This window comes from Sciurus vulgaris (assembly GCF_902686455.1).
Source record: "Sciurus vulgaris genome assembly, chromosome: 16".
NCBI lineage: Eukaryota > Metazoa > Chordata > Mammalia > Rodentia > Sciuridae > Sciurus > Sciurus vulgaris.
In genome coordinates, this window is record NC_136477.1 from 35,953,197 (window position 1) to 35,980,102 (window position 26,906).

At 32.5% G+C, this 26,906-nt stretch overlaps 1 protein-coding gene across 2 annotated transcripts in view; it reads right to left on the bottom strand.

The window, feature by feature from the left end:
• ZCWPW2 (zinc finger CW-type and PWWP domain containing 2) overlaps positions 1–26,906 on the bottom strand; it is a 119,482-nt gene that overhangs the window by 85,711 nt on the left and 6,865 nt on the right. For both annotated transcript variants that reach the window (XM_079114008.1, XM_079114007.1), the window contains exon 2: positions 5,463–5,813. In XM_079114008.1, coding sequence (XP_078970134.1) covers positions 5,463–5,800 — 338 coding nt within the window. In that variant the 5' untranslated portion in view covers positions 5,801–5,813. The remainder of the gene's footprint in view (positions 1–5,462; positions 5,814–26,906) is intronic.

Below are 26,906 nucleotides of genomic sequence, written 5' to 3' on the forward strand. Positions count from 1 at the left end.
ATTATACATTAGACATAATTTAGGGACAGGAGTAAAATATGTTTCATTTGTAATTTTAAAAATGGCAAAAAAAATTCCTAATGAAAATTACTAACAGTTTCTTCAGATATAGTGACAAAAACAAGTCCATTTCTTGAATTAGAGTTGTTAAAACTCCAGTATTTTGCTTTGAGAATACTAACACTATGCTTTCAAAATGTTGGTTTTAGATGTGAAAAATGATATGGGACTACAAGTACCTTCATAAGTAACTTCACAAAATGTGTTTATATACATACCTCTTAAAATATTTGGTCTTATGCAACTATTTCTTCTTACTGTTCACTTAAATTATTACATGGAAGTCAGTTAATAATAACATTTTTCACAACATTATTCCATTTGATTCCTAGAAAAGCCATAACCAATAAAGGGCACATATTTCCAAAAGATTTTGCACATTTTCCAATATAGTATATCAGTTTGCTAAGATGTCATAACAAAATATCACAGACTGGGTGGGTAAAATAACATGAATTTACTATCTCATAGTCCTGGAGGCTTGAAGTCCAAGATCAATGTATTGATGGATTTGGTTTCTTCTAGATTCTCTTTCCTTGGCTTACAGATGGTCACCTTCTTGTTGTGTCCTCATATGGCCTTTTTTCTCTATACATGCATTTCTAAAGTTTCTGTGTATCCAAATTATCTCTTCTTGTAAGAACACCAGTCAATTTGGCTTAAGATTCACCCTGATGGTCTCATTTTTACTTAATTATCTCTTTAAAGCTCCCATATCCAAATATAGTCACACTATGACGTACTAGGCTTTAGGGTTTCATTATAAGAATTTTAAAGGAGCACAATTCAACACAAAACAGTGAGAATCCCAGAGGCTTGGGAGGCTGAGGCAGGAGGATTGTGAGTTCAAAGCCAGCCTCAGCAAAAGCAAGGTGCTAAGCAACTCAGTGAGACCCTGTCTCTAAATAAAAAAAACAAAATAGGGCTGGGAATGTGGCTCAGCGGATTGAGTGCTCCTGGGTTCAATCCTTGGTACCTCCCGGATAACGGTAATGAGAGTGCAAGAACATGAATCTAGGTATTAACTTCAAGACCTGCTATATTTGTGTGTATGCTGGAATAAACCAATCGTACTATCTCATACTCATGTTATTTTTTTCATGGAGAGGAACATGAATGAAAACAAGATAATAAGCCAAAATATCCCAGCTTTGAGAATTTATGTTGGTGAATGTAATATGAGATAGTATGAGATTCTGAAAAGATAGCAGCAATGATAGTACCATGTTAGAATCTCCTGAAATTTCTCCAATGTAGGTACAGACAATAAGACAGCAATACCTGACACACAACATCTATGATAAAATTTAATAAGCTATCTACAAACACAAAAATAGGACTAGTAGCTACAAACTACTGATAATTACAAGACCTGCAAAATGTTAGCTTCTGTGTGAGAAAACAAGGGTTGGTAAGGAAGGCAACCAGAGGGTTGATGGCTTTGAGAAATGAGAACTTCAAAACTGCAATTAAGCATTCAACAAAAAGTGCAGCAGGCTGAACTAAGAGCAGCAGAAAAAACTGCAACGAATTCTGAAGGTGTTAAAGCAGTCTGGACACTATGAATACTTAGATCTAACAGAGATCATTTGCAGGACAAAAGTTCATACTGATGAGAAACTCCTAGTAGTAAAATCAGATTAGAAGAGGACAGGATAAATAATAACAGAGGAAAATGAAGATCCAAGTAAAAGTGAGGATATAACACCAAAGGTAGCTTCCATGAAAGAAAAAAATGATAAGTTGGATTTCATTAAAATTATAACATATGCTATGCAACAAACACTGTCAAGTCACAGGATGAAGGAAAACATCTGTAAAAGACATCTGTAAAAATATTTGATAAAAGGCTGGTATCCAAAATATATAAAGTACTCTTAAAATTCTAAAAGAAACAAGATTTAAAAATGGGAAGAAAATCTGAAGACATCTCTCTAAAAAAAGATATAAAGATGGCAAATAAACATGAAAAGAAGTTTAATAGTATATATCTTTAGGGAAATGCAAGTTAAAATAACAATGGGATACTATTACATGCATATTAGAATGGACAAAACCAAAAACACTAACAACAAATACTGATAAGAATGTGGTGCAACAGAAATTCCCATTCATTGTTGGTGGGAACACAAAATGGTACAGCCATTCTAGAAGACAATTTGGCAGTTTCTTAGAAAATTACACATACTTATATCATACAATCCAGCAACTGCATTCCTTGATATTTACCCCAAGAAATTAAAAACTTACATTTACACAAATACCTGCATACAGATGCTTATAGAAGTTTTATTCCTAATTGTCAAAACTTGGAAGCAAACAAGAAGTCCTTTAGTAAGTAAATGGATAAATAAATTGTAATACATACAAATATGGAATTTTACTCAATAATAAAAAAAATGAGTAATGGAGGCATTAAAGAACAAGGAAGAAATGTAAATGCATTTTACTAAGTGAAAAAAGTTAATCTAAAAGGGCTACATGTTGCATGACTCCAACATATGGTTATCTACAAAAGGCCTAAGTATGGACACAGTAAAAAGATCAATGTTGCCAAGAGTTTTGGGGGAGGGATGAATAGGTGAAGCACAGAGGATTTTTATGCTAGTAAAACCATTCAGTATAATGGTGAATACAGGTCATTACAGTCAAAACCCATAAAATATACAACACAAAGAATGAACCCTAATGTAAACTATTGACTTGGTTGATGATGAGTGAATGTTGTTTGTAACTTATAATAAATGTACCTTATTGGTGAAAGATGTTGATGGTGAGTGAGCTGTGTGTGTGGTGAGGAAGTAATACATGAAAATTCTAATTTTCACTCAATTTTTCTGTGAACCTACAGCTGTTCTAAAAAAGTCTATTAATTTAATAAAAATTTAAAATTAAAAAAATAAAGTAGGAGAGGGAAAATACCTAAGAATTTCTGTAAATAATTCTACATTTTTGATACTTTGAGAAAACAATAAAATAAAAAGCCCTAAATTTTAAAATGTATAAATTTTAAAATGTATAAATTTTAAAAATGTATAAAACAAATTTATTCTGCAACTTCTGGTTCTAGATAACAAAACAGTCATTTCTCTATATTCTTTCCTCTAGATATGCAGAAAAATTCTGGATATTATATATAAAACAACATAAGAAGACTGAAAAGTGAAAAAATAGAACAGTTAATACACCGAAACCTGTGAAGAATAATATGACAGTGCATTCTCTGGGCTTTCTTTTTGCCTCACATATTCTTAGACTGAGTGTTAAAGGAGATAGCCAGCCCAGAAATAGGTGCAAATAAATAAAAAAAAGCCCCAGTGAAACCTGCTCTTTTTAGCCAAGAGTCAAAGAAAGCAGCAGTATAGCAAGACAGAAGTCTTTTATACAATTACTTCTCTATTCCAGACAAACTATGCCATCCTGCACTCTAATCTATCTGCACAGCAAAGATCAGTGGTAAACGTGGACTTCAAACCAACAAGCAGTAATGAAGCACTTTCTCCCTTAAGAAGTAGCAAAGGAGTCCTACTAGGAAGGGAAGATTTTTACCATCTTCCAGTGCTAGGAAGACTATCTCCCATGTTGTCAGTGAAGGTTACCTGGGGGGGGGGGGGGAGTAATAAGATACCTCTACTCTCTTCCAGTGTTTTGAGTAGGGAACCTTAACTCCTACCTCTCCCTAGTAGGAAAGAGATCCTTCCCTGGAAATCAGTTGAGGTTGACTGGAAAAGATGGACATCCGCTCCCATCTGGCAGTAATAAAGAGGTGCCTCCAAATTCCTGCAGTGCACTAGCAAAAGCAGCTTGCTAAACGTATTTTAAATAATAAGCAAAATTAGGCAAGCCAAGCATGGTGGCACATGACTGTAATCCCACATACTCACAAAGCTGAGGCAAGAGGATTGCCTGAGCAACTTAGTGAGACCTTGTCTCAAAATAAAAAATAAAATGATGGGATGGGGATTTAAGTCAGTGGTAGAGCACTTGCCTAGCACATACAAGGCCCTGGGTTCAATCCCCAATAACACACACACACATGGGCGCGCGCGCGCGCACACACAAAATTCAAAAGGAATAGAAGACATGAAGAAGTAACACATGAATATCTTATAACTGAAAATACAATAAAATAAAGATCAACAGATAGTTTAACAGCAGAATGAATATGATGGCAGAAGGACTCAATGAACTTAAAAGACAGAATAATAGGAATGAGCCAGTTTGAACAACAAAGAGAAAATAAGACTAAAAGAAAAATCTATTCTGACTTGCTCTTCCCTTCTTAAAGAAAAGGGATGCATTTTTATATAATAGTGCACAACAAGAAAGGATCATGGTAGAATTTGATATAAAGTTATTATGGCAAAACTGAATAATTCTCAGTTTTGTGAACTTTCATTTTCATAAAATGAAAGCTTTCCAGAGAGGCATGGTCTTAAAAGAAATCAACATTGTACCTGAGATTTGAAGTTAAGCTAATGGAAATAAAATAATGTAGGCAGTGAAAAAACTAGAAAATTAGAAACTAGAAAATTAGAAAAATATTTTAAAGTGACTAAAGATTTTTAAAAAATTATCATATCTAATGAACCGCTTTTTAAAAATATTTCAATGAAGAATAATAAATTGGAAAGAATAGAAGAGCAAATGGTAATACCTTCAGAAAAATAAAACATGGAAAAGAAAAAACATTTATGTGTAAAAAGAATTGAAAAGATGAAAATAATTCAAGAAAAAGGAATACATAAGATGAACAAAGAAGATAAAAGATAAATAAGACAGGAGTCCTGAAATAAGAAAATCAAAGCCATGAGAAAAAACAAATATAGTAGCATATAATTTAAGAAAGTTAAAAATAAAGCTTTAAATTATAAACTGAAAATGCACACTGCATATTTGGGAAAATCAATCCAGAATGCAAAACACTGGGCTATATTATTAAATATCCACATAAATCTAAAGAAAAAAATCGGGCATCAAGACAATTATATAATACACATTCTTTTCAAGTATGCACAAAGAATTCATAAGATACACTCTTGTGAGCCAAAAAATAAGATTCAGTGGTAGTAACTATTATAGTTTTGAATTAGAACGCAAAAAGATAAAGTCCCCACATATTTTCTAATTAAAAAATACATAAAGAACCCATTTCAAATCTTAAATTGTTTATTTGGGAAGAAAAAAATGATTTTTATTCAGTGACCTAGTTTTCAATCTTAAAAGCAAGAAAAAGAATAAATTAAATTCAAAGAAATAGGGGAAAGAATAATGATAAGATCAGAAGTCAATAAGTAAACAAACAAAAGAGAAAAAAGTTGAATCTTTGAAAAGGTTTAAAAAATTCATAAGCCTAGCAAGACTACACCTGCATAGTTAGCAAAAAATAACAAAAGCTTTACCTTGGCCAATTTCGTAATTTTACCAAAACCAGGCTTCCAAGAGGGAGCTGTGAATAGACAATCTTAAATCCATTTTGATGAAGCTGAGACTCTTCAGGAAACTCTTCTTCAGAGATAGAGCACTTATTATATCTTGAGTCAGTGTTCATGAAGCAGTACCATGGTTCATTGTGATCAACTTTGGCTGCATCCTCACTTGACAATAATCTCCATTTCAAACAACTTTCATTTTCACACTGAACCCATACTCTGTTTATATACATACTGTTTTCCACTGAAGAATCCATTGCAGTGTTACAAAACTTAGTTATTTTATTATTAATTTTTTCTTTTTCCATAAATACATTTAATCTGAAAAATAAGAAAAAGGAAAGTAAAAAATGATTCAAAAGAATGAGAGAAACCAATCCAAAGTCAAAGAAATAACTCTTCTTTGCCCACCCTCTCTGTATCATGAAGACTATATGTTGCACATGTTTTATTTCTAACCACCCAGAAACAGAAGGACAAAATAGAAACAACTGAGCAAAAAGTGCTCCAAAAATAAAAATAGGACAAATATGATGGAGCAGAAGAGGAGTAGAAATGAGTTAATTTCTGTTAACCTACTACACAGCACAAATCTGGTACATATCCAATACTTTCTGTCAACAGCTAAGCCTCATTGAATGACAACTATGCACCAAGTATTATTCTAAGTGCTTTAAGTACAAAGCTCATATAGTCTTCCCAACAACCTTTTAATGCCTGTTTATAGGGTAGACTGAGATGAGAAAAGTAAACACTTTGTTGAAGACCCAGAGCTAAAATAAACTATAGTTAAAATTTAAATGCTGGCAGTTTTAGTTTTAAATTTTGAGATTTGAACTTAATAGTTCAAAAGTACTGTACTGTTCCTTGAGTATTCACAGAGCATCCTTTTTCTAATTCTCAGGAAAATGAAACACAGCAAATTATTCCACCACATAAGTTCTTAAAATTATTTATAATATAAAGGAATTTTTGTAAAGTTTTACCTTTTATCTATTATAAATCCAAACTATTTTCAGAGTTTAATTATGAAAATGCTACACATATAAAGTTAGAATTTTATGACTGTCTCTAAAATATAACATCAGTAATAATAGTTATATGTATACTAATAATATAACTAAAATACAAATAAAACTAATTACTGACAATTTATTTTGCAACACAAAAACCTATTTCTTTAAAAAAAATAATTTGGTATACCATACCCATGAACTAGTAAAACATTATTATATAAGTTAGCACCATTTAAAAAAAGCCTTTAATTCATGAGTTACTCATATATTTAGAAATGTACTTATGCACATCCTATATCTTTCCTGGGTCACTATGAATTACTTTAGAAATCTGCCAATATATTTCAATAATTCTTATGTGACTATATCCAAAGAAAATAAACATAAAAGAGACCAACCTATATTTAAAAAATATTCACTGCAGCACTATCATTTTGAAAGAATGGAAAATCTAAAAACAGGAAGAGTTAAATATATCAGAAAACAAATATAAAATTTTGTCTATGACATTTAATTTTTACTTGCTTAATCCTTGAACTGGTAAGGAAATTTATAAGAACCACTGTAAACTACAAATGAAGTGAATGGATTATTATGTTTCTCTCTCACTCTGAAATTTGCTTATGCCTTCTCCGATTTACCCTTTATTTATGTTGTCAGTTTTTTAAATAATCAGTTTTGAAATTCTACTTAATACATTTTTCCGTATACCTTCTATTTTTTTTAGAATTCTTTGTTACTTGTTTTTCTCTTATTATGCTTAATTCACTTCCAATCTTTTCTAACTTGAGTATTGAAGGCTACACATTCCCCTTTAAGTTTTGTTTTCTTATTTAATTTTAAATACTCAATTTCAATTCTGTTCATCTTTGGGTCCATGAGTTATTTACATTTAAAAATTTTTGAGAGGGTCTGAGTATTTGAGGTTTATCTTTTTATTATTGATTTTTTATGCAATTTTATTTTATTCAATGTTTGCTGAAACAGGGACCTGGGGATCATAGCAAATATTGCCACATCGATCTAGGCCAGAATGCAATTGAAACAAGCATAGAGAAGATTGTACCCAAGGGTATTTAGGTCAGATATAGAGAAGGTCATTTTCCCTTTGAGTTTGGCAGTTCATGTCAGCTAAAGAGGATGAGGAAACTGAATAAGAAGAAATAATTATACTTGGGGACTAAGTCTGGGAAGGCCATACTCATGGGTGGTGAAGAGTAGGAGACCTGTGGAGAGCTGGTAATCCTGCTATCTTTTTGGAGGTCCCTGATACCCTAACACCCAGCAGAAACTAGCATCTTACTGGACCTAGGATGCATTGATCTAATCTCTCCCAAGCAAACACCACCTGACATTCTAATCAGAGATTATTAACCCTAGCCACCAGAAATGCCCGTTTAGAGCTCTGTGTCACCCCTGCGCTGGAAGTACATCTATTATGTCTGTACTGACAGAACTCCATCGATAGCACTTTCCATTCTGTCCTGCCTTATAGAACAGGAGAAAAATCTTTGCCAGCTACTCTTCCAACAGAAAATTAATATCCAGAATATATAAAGAACTCAAAAAAATTGTATCAAAAATGCCAAATAACCCAATTAATGGCAAATCAACCAGACACTTATCAAAGGAAGAAATACCAATGACAAAAAATGTTTAATATCTTTGGCAATTAGGGAAATCCAATTCAAAACTACCCTGAAATTTCACCTCCCTAGGGTTAGAAATGGCAGCCAGCAAGGACACAAATAATAATAAATGCTGGAGAGAACATGGAGGAAAAGGAACACTTAAACACCGTTGATGGTTTTATAAATTAGTACAATTACTATGTAAATCAGAATGGAGTTTCCTCAAAAGACTAGGAATTGGGGGCTGGGATTGTGGCTCAGTGGCAGAGCACTTGCCTAGCCTAGCATGGATGAGGCACTGGGTTCTATCCTCAGCACCACATAAAAATAAAGGTATTGTGTCCACCTACAACCAAAATACACACACACACACACACACATAAACATATATATAAAGACTAGGAACGGATCCAACTATAGTACTCCTTGGTATTTATCCTAAAGAATTAAAATTAGCATACAATAGTGATACACACATACCATGTGGATAGTAGCACAATTCACGAGAGTCACATTATGGAACCAGCCTTGATGTCCATCAATGGATGAATGGATAAGTGAGTGCAGGATATATACACAATGGAATTTTATTCAGCCATAATTTAAGAATGAAATTATGCCATTTGAAGGAAAACAGACAGAACTTGACAGCACTATGTTAAGCAAAATAAGACAAACTCAGAAAGTCAAGGATCATGTTTTCTCTCGCGAAAAATCTGTGGAAGTTAAGAGAGGAAAAATGGGAAAAAAAAAGGAGGTGGAAGGTGGTTCTTATGAAAACAGGACAACAGTAGAATACAGGAAGGGAAACAGGAAGAGGGAGGGAAAGGGAAAATCCTGGGGAATTAAATTAACCAAATTATATTATTCTACTGTGTGCCTGTATGGATATGTAACGAATCCCACTATGATGTGTAATTATAAACCACCAATAAAAATAAAATAAAAAGTATCAAAAAATCACTTTAATATATTTTAAAACTATTTCCCTGTGCTACCTTCATGATTATTTCCTTAGCTCCTCTCTCTTCAGTTATGATTAACTACTGTTGAGTTTTTAATGTCAAAGACCTTTCCATACACAGAACTTGGAATTCATATTGTATATATTCATAGCATCCATGATAGGTGTTGCCTGTCTGTAATCCCAGATACTCAGGAGGCTGAGGCAGGAGGATCCAAAGTTTGAGGCCAGAATCAGCATCTTAGCAAGACCCTGTCTCAAGATAAAGAATAAAAAAGTGTTGGGATGTAGCTCAGTGGCAAAGCACTTCTGGGTTCAATCTCCAGTACTGTAGAAAAACATTAAACCGAGTATCTTCTAAATACTCTTCCAGCTGCATTCCCTATCTTCCATTTTACTAAGCTTTGCCCTAATGCTATTACTTGGATGTTGTTTCTTATTTTTGTATGTGTCCTTTATTCTGCCTTGATTTATTGAATGAAACTACATGTTGTATTTTTGACTCTCACATTCAGAATGTTGGGTCAGAATTACTCAAAATCCTACAGGAAGAAGTACCTTCCCATTTCTAATGAAGTGAACTTTGCTTTGTGACATAATAAAGAACATATTAACTATATTTTCAAGAAGAAATAACTTGGCATCTTCTTTTTTCACAGTTTTAATTGATTAAAGACTTTTATTGATAGAAACTATATCTTCTAAAAATGACTATTTTTCTTATTAAAAATAAAACCACCTTTAACTTCAATCCCATTCTTCCTTCAAAGTGACCCTCTAAATACTTTAGTGTGTATTCTCCAGATAATTTTTATGTATACATCTATTTATGTTTTTACTAATCATGGAATTTGCTATTTTTCATCTTTTTGCAAATTATTTTTCTGCATTTTAGACCTTGTTTCCCCTTAGTACATATCAGTAAAAATCCTCTCACCATTAACTTTGTATAGCATTACACAGAATGAATGAAACATAGCTAATCTGACTAATTCTCTCTCAAGAAGTCTGATTTTTTTTTATTATTATGGTAACAAATATCACACATTAATGAATTCATGTATCTCAGCATGTATTCTTCTTGGAAGGATACTAGAAGTACAAATGATGGTCAAAAGGTATACACATTTTTGCCAGGTGTGGTGGCACATGCCTGTAATCCCAATGGCTCAGGAGGCTGAGGCAAGAGGATCACAAGTTCAAAGCCAGTCTCAACAAAAGTGAGGCTCTAAGCAACTCAGTGAGACTCTGTCTCTAAATAAAACACAAAATAGGGCTGGGGATGTGGCTCAGTGGTCTAGTGCTCCTGAGTTCACTCCAGTACCAAAAAAAAAAAAAAAGTATATGTATTTTTATTTTAATAGATGATTGATTCCAAATGGCCTTATAAAAATGTTTGTTCCAATTTTCACCTTACAAACCACATATAAGAGTACTGATTTCAACATTCACACACAATAGATATTAACAATGATTCATGTTTTTCAAATTTATTCAAAGAGTTATCTTACTGTAGTCTTAATTTACATTCCCCTGACTACTATAGTGAGGTTTTACTGTTTGTATTTCCATTTATTGGAAAACCTATATTTTACTCATACATGATTATTGTCTTTATTGATTTGGTGGAGATCTTGATATATTATGGATATTAACTATAATAAACGTTGCAAACGTTTTCATGCAGTTTCTCACGTGTCTTTTAACTTTACATTTTTATCATACAGGAACTTAAAAATTTTATATGACCTGCATTATAATTATGTCTTACCAAATAAAAAAGTTTGTTTGACCCCAGGTAAACAAAACCTCCGTATTTGACCAATATATTTATTGCCTTGTTTCTTACGTTTAGGACTTTAACTCATCTGGAATACTGTGTCAAATACGGAAATGATGAAAGACTTTAATTTTACTTTTTATGTGCATTGATTCAAGTACTTTCTATTTATTTTATTAAATAACAAAAATGAGCTTTACTAGTACTTAATATCAACTGACATTGGCATACTCATTCAGACCACATGTAAGCTGGTCCTGAATGGAACGTGAGACCTCCTGCTAAGAAAGGTTTGATGTCCCATAATCTAAAGAGTTTCATGAAGATACTCTTCATTTATTTATTTACCTTCAGCACATCACAATGTATTAGAGTTATACTTCTAGACAAACATACTTGTAAATTAAATTACTTAAACCATTCTTCACAAAATGTACTTTGCTTCTTCTACAAAGAAACAAAAATAATAGACAAATTTAACAATATTAAATAATGCAAACAATTAAAGTGTGAGAGATATGAAAGTAAGCAAAAAGTAAACGTGGTCACTTGACCATCTAGGATTTTGTCTATCTTGTAACCAATAGACTGCTACAGAAGAGAAAGTACTCTTAAGTTACTGGCACCACATCAATGAAAAGCTCAGGAAAATCCATTATGATAGTCTATTATAAAATGTTAAGGGGATTAAAAGATTACTTTTAAGTGGCAGATAAAGTTTTCATATTTTCTTAGGAACTTCAGTCTCATAGTGGATAATGCCGAAAAGATAAATTAACACTAAGAAAATGTCATTATTACTTAAATAGTGATACTCATTTTCAATCACATCTAATTTAAACCTCTCAGTATTTTAGCTTTGCTACATTTTATCCAGGATAAGAGAATTTGTAGTACTGATTATAAAATGCTTATTCATCTTAAAAGAGCCTTATTGTTTCTATTACCTTTTCTCCAACATTTTGTTGGGTTTTCAAATTACTGTCACAATCAGAAGATGCAAATGACCAGGAAGATGTGATCACAAGAATGCTAGTCTTTGAAGGGTGCCCTATAAAATCATGTGTAAGTAGCCCACACTTTAGCTTTATAGAGACTTTGACAAGTGCAAACCTATGCTAAGAACGACACTTGATTTACTCAACTTCTGTTTTTAATTTTCTATTTCAGAACTAGGCTAACACATTGAACTAGGTAATACATAAAAAATAAAATACAGAAAATACTGAATGGGCTTCAAAATTATACAGCCTTAAATTCAGGATTTATACATTAGTTTGTCCTTTCATTCAAAGTAATACACATGTATGGTTATGGATACTCAAATTTTAGACAGACAGTTCTAAGATTTTTTACTAGACAAATTAAACAATCACTAAATCTCTGGTCCCTTATCTGGAAATCAAAGAGTACTTCCAATGGCCCAATATTGAGCTCCTAGCACAGACTATTATATACTTTAGATACTCAATGAATATTTCTTCTTTTTGGGGGGATAACGGGGATTGAACTCAGAGGCACTCAACCACTGAGCCACATCTTCAGCCCTATTTTGTATTTTATTTAGAGACAGGGTCTCACTGAGTTGCTTAGAGCCTCACTTTTGCTGAGTCTGGCTTTGAACTTAATGATACTCCTGCCTCAGCCTCCTGAGCCTCTCGGACTACAGGCATGGGCCACTGCGCCCAGCTCAATGAATATTTCTTAAATAAATAAATTTACCTTAATTAGAATGTTAATTTAAACATATACTTCATTCTTATTCAATGTTAATGCAGAGATTTAAGCACTGTGCACAAAACATGAACATGAAACAACCACTGGACTTGAGTTCACAGAAATTCAGATAAAATCTAGTTACATAAAATCCTTGATAAATGTAATACAGTGTGATTAATGTAATAATAAATGTACAAGTACTCAGGAGAACATAAATGAGAAAACAATTCTTTGGAAAGATGGGATCTATGAAAGATACATGGAGCAGCTAGCATCTGAGCTAAGCGTAAGATGATAAGTAGGTATTCGCTGTGGAGAGGTAAAGGAGGAAATGAGCAAGAAAAGGAAACCCATGAACAAAAGCATGAAAGTGCAAAAGAACAAAGCATGTACAAGAATACTGAATGGCCAGACACAGCCAGAGCTCTTTTTCAGGGAAGCAAAAGTGGCAGCTTGAGGCTGAGAAGCCATCCAGGGGTAAGACTGTTAAGAGCCTTATTTATAGGCATGTGCCACCATGCCCAGCTGTTCTTATTTTTAAAAAATCAATAGTTTTATAAAATCAATAGTTTTATAAAGATTGAAATAAAACATTTGTTCCGTGCCATACCCACTCACCCAACAGCAACTACCTCAAACTCTTTTAGTTTTTTTTTTTTAAGGTATGTATCTCATTTCTAAGCAACATGCTCATAGTATTATTTCTTAATTATTTCACAGTTATTATACCTTATCCTCCCTCAACTCCCCAATATTGTTATAATATTTTTGGTCAATATTTGTTGTTTACTGTGATTATGTAAGTATATGGTTGTATTTAATTATCTATTTATTTTTGTGGTGCTTGGGATTGAACCCAGGGCATCACACTTCCTAGGCAAGTGTTCCACCACAGATTTACATTCCTAGCCTTTTATGTTTTCCTTCAACTTCCTGTCTCAAAATTAAAAAGGGCTGATGATGTTGTTAAGTGGCAGAGCACTTTTGGGTTCATTCCCTAGTACCATACACACACACACACACACAGAAAAAGTACATAGATAACTTTGATGAGAATAAAAACAAAAATTTTAAAGGAAAAAAAAAAGAGCCTTATTTACTATGTCAGATAATAGACATTACCCTAGAGGCAGAGAGGAGCCATTGCAAACAATATCACAAAAATCAGCTATCTTACTTCCTAAGTTTCTATGTCACCAATTTTTACAGTTGAACATTTGGGCAAAAAAAGTGTCTTCAAATTTATGGCATGTTAAAATTATGACAGCTATCATTGTCTATGTATTAACAAACTTGATTGATAACATATAAACTCATTAAACTGTTGAGACATGACTGGTCCTTCATGGTATGATTAGATAATCACCACCAGTAAGCATTTTGAAGGTTTATAAACCACAGAAATTTATTTCTTACAAATCAGGGACTAAGATGTCCAAGACCAAAGCATTGGCAGATTCAGTATAAAGAAAGCCTGCTTGTTGGCTGGCTCATTAACAACCATCTTTGCTGTGTTCTCCACATGATGGTGGTGGTGGGGGGGGGCCGGGAGGGGGCAGGGGGGGGGGGCAGGTGAAGGTCTCTTTTGGTCCTATAAGAAAGGCATGAATCTCATTCATGAGAACCATGCCCTCATGACCCAATAATCTCCCAAAAGTCATATTTCCTAATATCATCACTCTGGGGATTAAGGTTGTAACAAACATTTTGGAGGACACAAATATTCAGACCATAGCAACATTACCTGGAAAAATGGACATCAAAGATTCTGAGTCGAAAGTGATTTAGGAGAATTCCAAACATCAAAGGTATTTTAACTTTTTTTTTTCACTTATTCTTTTTAGTTATACATGACAGAATTTTGACACATCAGACATACATGGAGTATAACTTCCCAATCTTGTGGTTGTACATGATGTGGAGTTACACTGGTCACGTATTCATACATGAGCATAAGAAAGTTATGTTCAATTCATTCTACTGTCTTTCTTTCCCATTTCCCTCCCCCTTCCCCCATTTCCCCCTGTCCAATCTGGGAACCTCCACTGGACCCCCCAGCCTATTGTGAGTCAGCAACCGCATATCAGAGAGAACATTTAGCCTTTGTTTTTTTGGGATTGGCTTCTTTCACTTAGCATGATATTCTCCAGTTCCATCCATTTACCAGCAAATGCCATAATTTCATTATTCTTTAAGGTGGAGTAATATTCCATTGTGTATATGTATCAGTTTCTTTATTTGTTCATCTGTTGAAGGGCACCTAGGTTGGTTCTATAGTTTAGGTATTTTGAATTGAGCTGCTATGAACATTGATGTGGCTGTATCACTGTTATGCTGATTTTAAGTACTTTGGGTATAAACTAGGAGAGGGTCAAACTGGGCCAAAAGGTGGTTCCATTTCCAGTTTTCTTAGGAAAACTCCATACTGCTTTCCAGAGTGGCTGTACCAATTTGTAGTCCCACCAGCAATATATGAGTGTACCTTTGCCCCCACATCTCTGCCAACATTTATTGTTACTCAAAGACATACAAAGAATTATTTTCCCAATTTATTATACTCATATATTCTTTATAATGTATTCAAAAAGTGAGCTGTAATAAGTGTATCTAAATTAGTTCAAAAGAACTTAAGTAACTAAAAATTCTATAAATTAAAGTGTTGTGTCATAGTTTAACACTTCTTTTTTAGTGGTAGATGAAATAATGGCACACTTTATTATTATTTCAATGGTATCTGCTATGGACCACCATCCCCCTCAGCACCAGCGTCCCATGCACAGGTCTAAATCCTAATCCCCAGTGTGATTATTTTGGGACACAGGAACCTTGGGGAGCTAATTAGGTGTTTACCATACAGATCTTCTGATGAGATTAGCAAGCTTACAAAAAAAAAAAAAAAAAAAAAAAAAGAGCAGAGAGCAAGCTCTTCTCCCTCTGCTCTCCATCATCTGAGAATAGATATGACAGCAGTCTGAAAAAGAGGAAACAGCCCCTCACCAGATATGGGATCTGCTGTCATCTTGATCTTGTACTTTGTAGTTTCCAGAACTGTAAAAAATAAATATCTGTTCCTTAAACTACTTAGTATATGATAATTTGCTATTGCAGTCTAAACTGACTAAGGAAGTATCTTTATTCAGCTTCAGCTTGTGATTTGGAAATACAGCTATATGTGCAAGATCTAAGTTCATTATCAGATACATGATTTGAAAATATTTTCTCCCATCTGAATTATCTTTTTTATTTTAAATGGGGTCTTGTTCTGTTGCCCAGGTTGGTCTCAAACTCCTGAGCAAATGATTCTCCCACCTCGGTCCAAATGCTGGGATTTGAAGTATGTGCCACTGCACCCAGCTTTATTATTCATGTTCTTGGAGGTGCCCTTTGAAGCATAAAATATCTTAATTTTGATAAGCTCAATTTGTCTATTGTCATTTATGATTTTGATGTCATATCTAAGAAGGCTCTGTCTAACCCACAGTGATAAAAATTTACTCTAATATTTTCTTTTAAGACATCTATAGATTTAGCTCTTACATTTAGGTCAATAATTCATTCTGAATTAATCTTTCTAAATGGTGTAAGGAAGACATTTAACTTGATTCTTTTACATATGGCTATTCAGCTCTTCAAGTACCATTATTCTTTATTCCATTGAGTTGTTTTGGCTCCCTTATTGAAAATTAATTGACTATTAATATAAGGGTTTATTTCTGGACATGCAATTCTAATTCACTGATCTGTTCCTCTATTTTTTGCCAGTACAGTCTTAACTACTATACTTTGTAGTAAGTTTTGAAATTGGGAAGTGTGAATCCTCCAATGTTATTATTTTTCAAGAGTGTTTTTAGCTATTTTGGATCCCTTGAGTTTCCATAGGAAACTTGGCATCAAAATCCAACTGGACGTTTGACAGAAATTGCATTCCATCTACAGATCACTTTAGGGAATACTAAGAATATTATTTAATCCATGAACATAAGATATGTTTCCGTTTATTTTTTTCTTTCAAAAATTTCTTATAATTTTTAGAATATAAATTTTGCACTTCTTGAGTAAATTTTTTTGTTTTTAATTTGTTCTAATTAATTATATTTGACAGTAGATTACATTCTGACACATGATACATAAATGGAGTATAACTTCTTATTCTTTTGGCTGTACATGATGTAGGATCACACCAGTCATGTAGCCATATATGTACACAGATTATTAATATCTGATTCATTCTACTGTTCTTCCTACCCTCATGCTCCCTCCCCTCCCTTACTCCCCTCTGCCTAATCCAAAGTACCTCTATTTTTCCCTAGCCCCACCCCTGCCTTATTGTAAGTTAGCATTCACATATCAGAGAGAACATTCAGTCTTTGGTTTTTTGGGGGACTGGCTTATTTTGTTTAACATATTTTCCAGCTTCATCCATTTATTGGCAAATGCCATGATTTCATTCTTCTTTAAGACTGAGCAATATTCCATTGTGTATATATACCACAGTTTCTTTATCCACTCATCTGTTGAAGAGCACCTAGGTTGGTTCCATAGCTTAAATACTGTGAACTGAGCTGCTATAAACATTGATGTGGCTGTGTCACTGTAGTATGCTGATTTTAAGTCCTTGGGGTATAAACCGAGGAGTGGGATAACTGGGTCAAAAGGTGGGTCCATTCCATGTTTTCTATGGATCTCCTCACTGCTTTCCAGAGTGGCTGCACCAATTTGCAGTTCTGCCAGCAATATATGAGTGTACCATTTTCCCCACATCCTTGCCAATGTTTATTGTCACTTGTATTCTTGATGATTGTCATTCTGACTGGAATGATATGGAATCTCGGTGTAGTTTTGATTTGCATTTCTCCAAATGCTAGAGATGCTGAACATTTTTTCATATATTTGTTGATCAATTTTATTTCTTCTGTGAAGTGTCTGTTCAGTTCCTTTGCCCATTTATTTATTGGTTTTTTGGTTGTTTTGGTATTAAGTTTTTTGAGTTCTTTATGTATCCTGGAGATGAATGCTCTATTTGAGGTGCATGTGGCGAAGATTTTTTCCCACTGTGTATGCTCCCCTTCATGTTATTGTTTCCTTTGCTGAGAAGCAGCTTTTTAGTTTGAATCCATCCCATTTACTGATTCTTGATTTTACTTCTTATGCTTAGGAGTCTTGTTAAGGAAGTCAGTTCCTAAGTCAACATGATGAAGATTTTAGCCTACTTTTTCTTCTATTAGCCTCTGGGTCTCTGTTCTAGTACCTAAGTTTTTGATCCAGTTTGAGTTGATTTTTGTGCAGGGTGAAAGATAGAGTTTATTTTCATTTTGTTACATATGAATTTCCAGTTTTGTTGAAGAGATTATCCTTTCTCCAATGAATGTTTTTGGCCCTTTTTTCTAGTATGACATAAGTGTATTTGTGTGGGTTTGTTTCTGCGTCTTCTATTCTGTACCATGGGTCTATGTGTCTATTTTGGTGCCAATACCATGACATTTTATTACTATGGCTCTGTAGTATAGTTTAAGGTCTGGTACTGTGATGCTTCTTCCTTCACTTTTCTTGCTCAGGATTGCTTTGGTTATTTTGGGCCTCTTATTTTTCCAAATAAATTTCATGACATGCTTATTCAGAAGATACAAAAAATTCCACCAGAAAACTTCTAGAACTAATAAATGAATTCAGCAAAGTAGGAGGATAAAAAAATCAACACCCATAAATCAAATGCATTCCTATACATCAGTGATGAATCCTTCCACTGGGGAGTGGACATTCTTGTTCTCAATTTTAGGAAAATGTTCTCAATTCTTTCACCACCAAATATGATGTTAACTGTAGTGCTTTTGTAGATGCTCTTGCAGGTTGAAAAATTTCACTTCTATTCCTAGTTTTTTCAGTGTATTTATGATATTACAATTTTTGTCAAGGGTTTTTTGGCATCTATCAAATATTATCATGCAGTTTTTATTTTATTAATTTATTTATTTATCTTGGTGTGTGTCTGTGTGTGTGCAGTGTGTAAATAAAACACAGAACCTTGTACATGCTAAGCATGAGCGCTACCATGAACTGTACCGCCAACCCCATGAGTTTTGCTGCTTATTGATACAATACACCACATTACTTGATTTTTAAATGTTATACTAACCTTTAATTCCTGGGATAAATCTCCTTGCTCCTGATGTGTAAGTGTATTTATATGGTGCTGGATTCAGTTTACTAGTATTTTGTTGAGGGTTTTGATGTCTTTGTCTAATTTTGCTATCTGGTACATTGGTCTGATTTTAAATTCATAGTCACAAACCTTGACACTCAATACTTCTCCATAATTCTACCACAGTTCACTTTAAGTTTACTTTCCCACTCACTTAGACAATTATCTGTACCTTTCCTCTCCTGAAAGCAACCTCCCCTCCTTTGCCTCATCTCAACAATGAATAACTTCCATGAATTCCATTAACATTTTCATCCAGAATTAATCTCACTCTCGTTCTTTCTTTCACTCATGCACTTCTCATTTGAGCTTATCTCAAAGACTATGTTTAATATTAATATATATCACAATTTGCTGTTTGCAAATTTAAGCCACTCATGGTAAAGAAAGAACTGTTTATCTTCCTTTTATTATATTTGCTGTGCTACATTTTCTAATACTATGTACAATGCCTCATAATTACAAGCTACATAAGAGCCTTCTCTTCCCATCCAAATAAATCTGTCAAGTATGTTATATGATTATCTCAACTTGCCATTAAAGAAATAAATTTTAGAACAGCTTTTGTTGATAAAAAGTTATAGCAAAATAAACTTTACTAACACTTTTGCTATTTGATATTGCTAAGTCTTTAAATACTACACATTGTAGCTATTGTATTTTTAGAATAAGAAACCTTAATATATTTATAAGATTTGGAAAAATATATATATTAAAAGAAATACAAAAATGAACATGAACTATAAATAGAAAATATGAAATTTTCAAATATATCCTGATTTAAGTAACTTCAAATATGATTCAACTGACATTATCCTCATAACTATAAACAATCATAATCAGTTATTTACACTTAAATTTATTCGAAAGATTATTTCTGTAGGGTTGGGGTTGTGCCTCAGTGGTAGAGCACTTACCTAGCACATGTGAGGCATGGGGTTCAATCCTCAGCACCACATAAAAATAAATACATAAAATAAAGAACATGTTAAAGTATTATTCTGTAAGAGCTGAATGATCTCCATGTTCAAAAAACTAACTTTAAAAAAATAAAGTGGCACAGTATCACATGTATTTCAAATTCTATGGCAAGAATGTGAAGCACGAAAAAGGCTCCCAGCTTCTACTTTGTTATGACTAAAAGTGTTGAATTCCAGAACAACACAGCAGCACAAAAATTTTCTACCAAAGCACTCTCTTAAGAGTTTGGAATATATCATGGAAGAAAAAATTTAAAAGAGCCCACCTTCTTACATTTCCAGGCACTGAATAATCTTATGAGCAAATGAACTAGAAAAATGAACTGAAAAAGTTGTTAAAATGGTACACCATGGGTTCTGGACACTTATTATAAGAATGTATTTTAAGTTGAAAACGGACATTTTAATATACAAACTAATTAATGTATTAGTGAAATGTGTTGATTTTGTATATTCAAATACGCTTATATGGGCAAAAACAATATTTTAAATATTTACCAATACAACTAAATTTTATCAGCTCTTATTCACTTTGTTGCAATTATCAGACAATTCAAACAGGTTTAAATACACTAGAAGGGTTTTAAATTTTAAATTAAAATAAAAAAAAAAACCTTTGGGAACATGTATCAAAAGTGGGTGGTATGGCTGACATAGGCACAGCTAAATTCAAAAACAAATGATTTCAAATGGATTTGTTTTCTCTTAGTTTCCCTATTCTGCCTTGGATCCAATTTTGAATGCCTTTATCCTATATGGTGATATAAAAGTTGGTGGCAACAAGAGAAAGTCCATTATGTAAAAGCAATACCTCTTCTCCACATGTCTCACTTTTATCACACTGGCTCCAAAGTGACTTATGCCCAATCCAGTAACAATGACTACAGTCAATAAATAGTATGTGACAATTTTTAGGCATAGGTCACATACCCATGCTTGGAGCAAAGGGTAATGACAGCTCAACAATGGAAGTGGTTTTTCCAGAGGGAAACGAGGGTGAAAGCCAAAGAGTAGATGTGTCTGCAATATTTGAAAATATATTTGAAAAGGGGAACATTTTGGCCTATTTAAAGGACAAATATGAGACCAGGGTAATAGGAATAAGGGAGGATTTTCTACCTTAATGATTTCCAACCTACAGAAAATCAGTTAAAAAAAAAAAAAATCAGAGACCTCAATTTGGGTAATTAAAAAAAAAAAAAGCCAAGAGACTTGAACAGGTATTTAGAAAATGAGGAGATATGAATGACCAATAAATATGAAAAAGTACTCACACTTAAGGAAATGCATAAAGCTACAAAGATATCACTATACACTCACCAGCTAAGCAAATATTAAAGATTGACAATGCCTGGTGTTGACAGGGATTTTAAAAAATTGAATTTCATATATAGCACGTTGAACAGTCAATTAGTAAAATATCTGGCAAAATTGCCTTTCATTTTCTACCAAATTTGAAGATGCTTGCCTCTAGATGTATACTGACATAAATATCTCTGTATAATACCTACGTATATCCAGAGATAGGTATAAGAACATGCATAGTCAAAAACTGGAAATAACTCAAATATTTATAAATGATAGAACAAAAAAACAAAGTATAGTATATTTAAAAAGTGAAATAGCAATAAAAATGAACAAACTACTACACATAACTTAGATGTTTCTCAGAAACATTATATTGCGGGAAAGAAGTCAGATATAAAAGAATACAAAGTAATGAGTTAAATGAAGCTTTATATAACTTTGTTATATGCTAAAAGTACAAAATTTTCCATTTATATAGTTTAAAAACTTGTGAAACATGTTTTGGATGCTAAAAGTCAGAACAGCAGCATAAGGAGTATAAGAAATTGAGAGGGGGCATGAAGGAGCTTCTGTAAGGCTAGCAATGTTCTTCTAGGGCCTTGGAAACTGAAAAGTAGGAAGTGAGGAAAAGAGCTTTGGCTTTATCCTGAAAGATGATTAAATAAGTATGTTCACTGTGATAAGATATGAACTTATTACATTTTTGCACTTTTTATATATACAAAATGGTATAGGTCAACAAAACATTTATTTAAAAAATAGATCACCTTGTTGTATAGATGATAGATTTGAGGCAAGAGATTATACATTGGATGGAAATAGGGTTCTGAAAAAAAGTGGACTGATTCTGCATGTGTTTTAGAGATCGAATAGGCAGAATTCTCTGATGTATTATTGTATATAGAGAAAAAAGAAAAGAGATGCATTGAGGTAAGTTAAACAACTAAATTTCAAGCATAAATATTCAAGTCAAAGATAGGGACATGTATGTTCCCAGAAAGATGGAGAGGTTAATTATGTTAGATGGTACTTAGGATTTTAGTAACAAGGACAGGTAAATTGGAAAGGATCATTAGAATTCAAAATGGAAAACACTGATGATCTGACAAGAGCAATGCCAGATTAATCCTGGGAATGGAATCCTAAATGGAACCTGCTAAAGAGTAATTATAAAACAAGAAATTGAATAAATTAATTTTAAATAAATCTTCCGAGTAGTATTCTTTGTTTATGTGAATGGGGAGAAAATACAAATGAAGTAACAAGTTGGAAAAAGTTTTGCAGTCACAACTTACATTTAGGTTGGATGGTAGAGGACAGGCCCAGATTAAAAAAAAAAAAAAAAAAAAACTTGATTTAATAATTATGGCCTGCAATCAACACATTGCAGTTTATTTTCCCTTTCTCCCCCAAAATATAAAGCTACTTTCTAAGAAACGTTTTTACTTGTTATTTGAAAAACAAATGGTCAATTTTTTCTTTTTCTTAAAATTTTACTATGGGAAAAATCTACTTATGACAAAGTTCATAGCTTGATAACCACTGTATTCCAGGTATACAGAAGAGTTCTGGCCAGAGTAAAGCACTGAACAAACATGTATAAGGCATGAAATAATGGGAAAAAAATAAACTTTGGAGTTATACTGGTCTAGGCAGTGCTGATATTCAAAATATTTAAATCAGTGAGGCTATGCATATCAACTGAATATCTTCCCCAGGTCTGAATTTAAATTCTTGCTTCATTCCCTATGAGATTTTAAAATGAAGGCAAGTCAGTTAAATTATCTAAAAATCATTTTATCATCTAAACATGCTAAAGGTAATAATTCATAGGATTGTTTTAATGATGAAACAATATATGAAAAAAACCCATTTCAGTGCCTGGAACATCAAAGATATTAAATAACAAATGTTTGATTCCTTTTCTAGAATGCTTTTAAGTGAGCTATATTTGTAGTTAGAAAAAAAAAATTATGTAAAAACCAATGCAGAATGAGAAGACTTTTAATTATCTTCTTACATGATTTTTATCAAGTGCTCAGCTTAAAAATAATTATTTACTTTGTTTTTAATCTTTAAAATTCATTTCTCCTTAATCTTATCTATGATGTAAATTTAAGTCACTGTTTATTCATTTAAAAATCTGTGGATATATGCCAACTTTAGATTATACTTAATGATTCAACAAAAATTTATTAAGAGCCTATTATTATCTGTGCAAATCTGTAATTTATCTTATAATTCCAGGAGTAGTTTATGCAGATACTGTTGGACACTTCCAGCACAGTTCCAAGATGCATAATAAATACTTTTTTCTTTTTTTATTATTTAATAATGAAGATAACTGATGGATTTTATCCAAAGTCAGAAATCAAAGCAGACTGAAAGAGAAAACTTAACGGCATATTTAAAGGCTGGTATCTTTGCAACAACTATATTATACTGCTTTAAATTATTTCAAGGAAAAAATAAGTAATAAAATAAAATAATAGTATTTTGTTATATTGTGTTAAATACCAACTTCAAATCTTATTAATCAATTTATATTCTTTAGGACTATATTAGATAGCTAACAATATCCCAGTTTATTCAGTACATTGAGTATGAAAGAATAAAACAGATTCAAGAAGGATAATTAAAATTAAGTTCTTAAGACAGTCTATCAGATAAAATTGTGCTTTCACTGGAAACGAACTGTGTGAGGAGATTAAACAAAAAGTATGAATTTCAAACCACTTACTTTCACCTTCACATGCCCATTCTCAACTGACTTTCATCTAGGCTACATTGTCATAGAAGTCATATAACTGATATGGTTAAAGGTAAAATTTAATTCTATTAATGCTAGGGAAGAATAATCTTCAACCATTTTTTTTAAACTATAAGACACAAAACCAAATCTCAATCTAATTAGAAAATTTCAACTTGCCATTCGAAATGATTTATATTGGCATTTATTTTTATTTTAAAAATAAATGTCATAACCCTAATAATTCAGTGATGACTTTCCTATGCGTGATTCTAATAAGTAACTACACAAACAAAAGGAATCTATCACTGAAAAGTTTAAAAATGAGAATGTGAAAATGAAAGTAATTTAAAATTGCATAATGCAAAACTGAAAGCATACTTCCTTAGTGTAAAACATTTCAACTCATAAACGTGACAAGCTAAGAATAATAAAAATTCAGAATTTTTCCCTGGAAAGAAACAAACTAAGGCCTCTAAGCCAATCACAAATAAAGCACCAAAAAAAAAAAAAAAAAAAAAAAGAAACAAGAAAAATCATCTAGTGATGCCAAACTGGAAAAAATAGTATTATTTTCACTTTGAACTTCATTAGAACTATTTACATAATTGAGAAGTACATAAAAATATAATCTCAGCCTCAAAATTGAATCATACCTATGCTTAACAAAGATATTTAATGATAATGTGAAAATATATTATTAAAGAAAGCAAATGGTCAAGTTCTGTTGAAGATGATACACTAATTTATTTGTATTTTTTCCATTTAAATTAGTTAAAACATAAAAAGAAAATACACAGGCTACAGAGGGGACAAAAGAAGGGTTTAGGAAGTCATCAGTGAACAAAGGATTTCAACTATATTTGGAGAGAAACTGGGGGGGAATGTCTTGCCAAATGAAATAGTGCCCAGGAAGCTTCAACATAGATATACTATAGAGAAGTCCACAATGAAGATGGACAGCAATCTTCCCTGCAAAAAACAGCATGTGAGGCTCTGGAGTTGGAATTTTAACCACTGAAGGCTCAAAATGAAAAGCCAGAAATGAATATGAGATTTTTGGAAGTCGTTTATGAAACAAATGTGCCAATGTGGAATCCAGGGTTTCTTAACAAGACAGGAAAGGAGAACACCCTCTTTGAATAAACTAAAAACAAATTGAGCAAACTGGGGAAATTCAAAGGCTGTTTATTTCTACCTTGATGCAATAAAACAAATGACACCTCTGGCTTTCAGGTGACTCAACCAAAGAGAAATAAAGCAAGTAAACAGAGCCACATGAGAGTACAAAACTTCCATTTGGGTTCCCCTTTGAAGACACAAAGAAATTTTTATCAGCTACTAGGAGTAAGTCATTCTTTTGGTCATAGAAAAATATTGAAAAATTTAGGCACAGGGCATTAATTAGAAAGACAAGATTCATGCTTTCAAGGAGTTCACAACACATATAACTTTAAAAAATTCCAGCATGACAACTAAGCAAAAGTAAAGAAAGCAAATGGTTCAAATTAATGAGGTTTTGAAAAGAAGGTTCTTAAAAAAAGAGATTTTAAAAAGTAGAATGTATTTCATTAGATCAAGACACACAGAAATTTTTATCAGCTACTAGGAGTAAGTCATTCTTCTGGTCATAGAAAAATATTGAAAAATTTAGAAAAATGAAAAATATTGAAAAATATTGATCTAATATTCATTAGATCAATAAACATTAGGAAAAAAATGAAACAACATACAATATGATAAAGAAGAAATATTTCCTCATTAAGCAAGAAAAAATTAAAGGCAAAACTTCAGGTAAGACAAAAATCATGCACATCAAAGTTATCATCCAAATATGCACTAAAATGTGGCATGATTTTGAGCAGTTATTGGTATACATGATCTTGACACTAGAATCGTTTTTGAGTCAGAGTTTACAAGATTGGATTTTTAAGAAAAAGTTATCTAAGCAGACCAGTTGGATTTGTAAGAAACAATATATGTGTGAATTAATATAAGCTAAAAAAAATAGATTCACACAGGAAAAATGTAAATACAAAAAGTTAAGCTATAATTTCATCATTCATAGTATAGAATAAATATTGCCATAAGTTGATAAATTAAAAAGTAAAGTATAAGGTCATGCATTATGGTAACTACAGGCAGAACTAAAATGACAGTTTTTTTTTTTTTTTAATTTTTAGTTGTAACACAATACCTTTTTTTTTTTTTTTTAATTATTTGTATGTGGTGCTGAGGATCCAACCCAGTGCCTCATGCATGCAACGCAAGTGCTCTACCACTGAGCCACAACCCCAGCCCTAAAATGAGTTTTTAAAAAATGGTTGCTTTTAAGTCCTGAAGTGTGCCACGGGATAAGGAATTATTCACTTTTCATTAGAATTCCCTTTTTTAAAAAAGTAATTGAATCATATCATGTGCATATTAAAATTACAAAAAGTCCAAATTTTAAAATATTTAAAAAATAAGTTACAGAAAAGATTGTAAGGAATTATAGATATTAGAAGAATGTACTTCAAATGTAATAGCACTGTATACATTGTGGTTTTGTCAATTTTTTTTTTTTTTTTTTGGTGCTAGAGCATTATACTAAGCAAGCGCTTATGACTGAGCTACTACCCCAGTCCAAAAGTTTAATAAAGATCTACATCATTCCCTAATGAGTTAACATCATATCTTGAGATAACTTGGGCTGTTACCAAAGTTTCATGATTTGCTTATTCTCTTTTCAAAATTGGATGTGAAAACTTCTAAAACTCTTATATTTTATAAAGAAATTATTTTGCTCTAGTATACAAGAATCTACTTTAGGCTATAATTCATTTAATATTATGGTTCCCTGCTTAAAAAGTTAAAGCAGGTTTAAAACTAAGTAGTTTGAGTAATTTCAGGAAGGTATGAGACATAGAGGCTATTTTGAGTTTTTTGTGTTACCTGGCCTGTAGTTCATTAGTACAAGTGGATAGTGGCAAGGAGGGTGAGAGTATGCAAAAGGTGGTTAGAAGTGTGGCCTCCTGACTGGTTAATTTCCATTTGAAAAGTACACTCCTAGGCCAGTTATTTTCCAT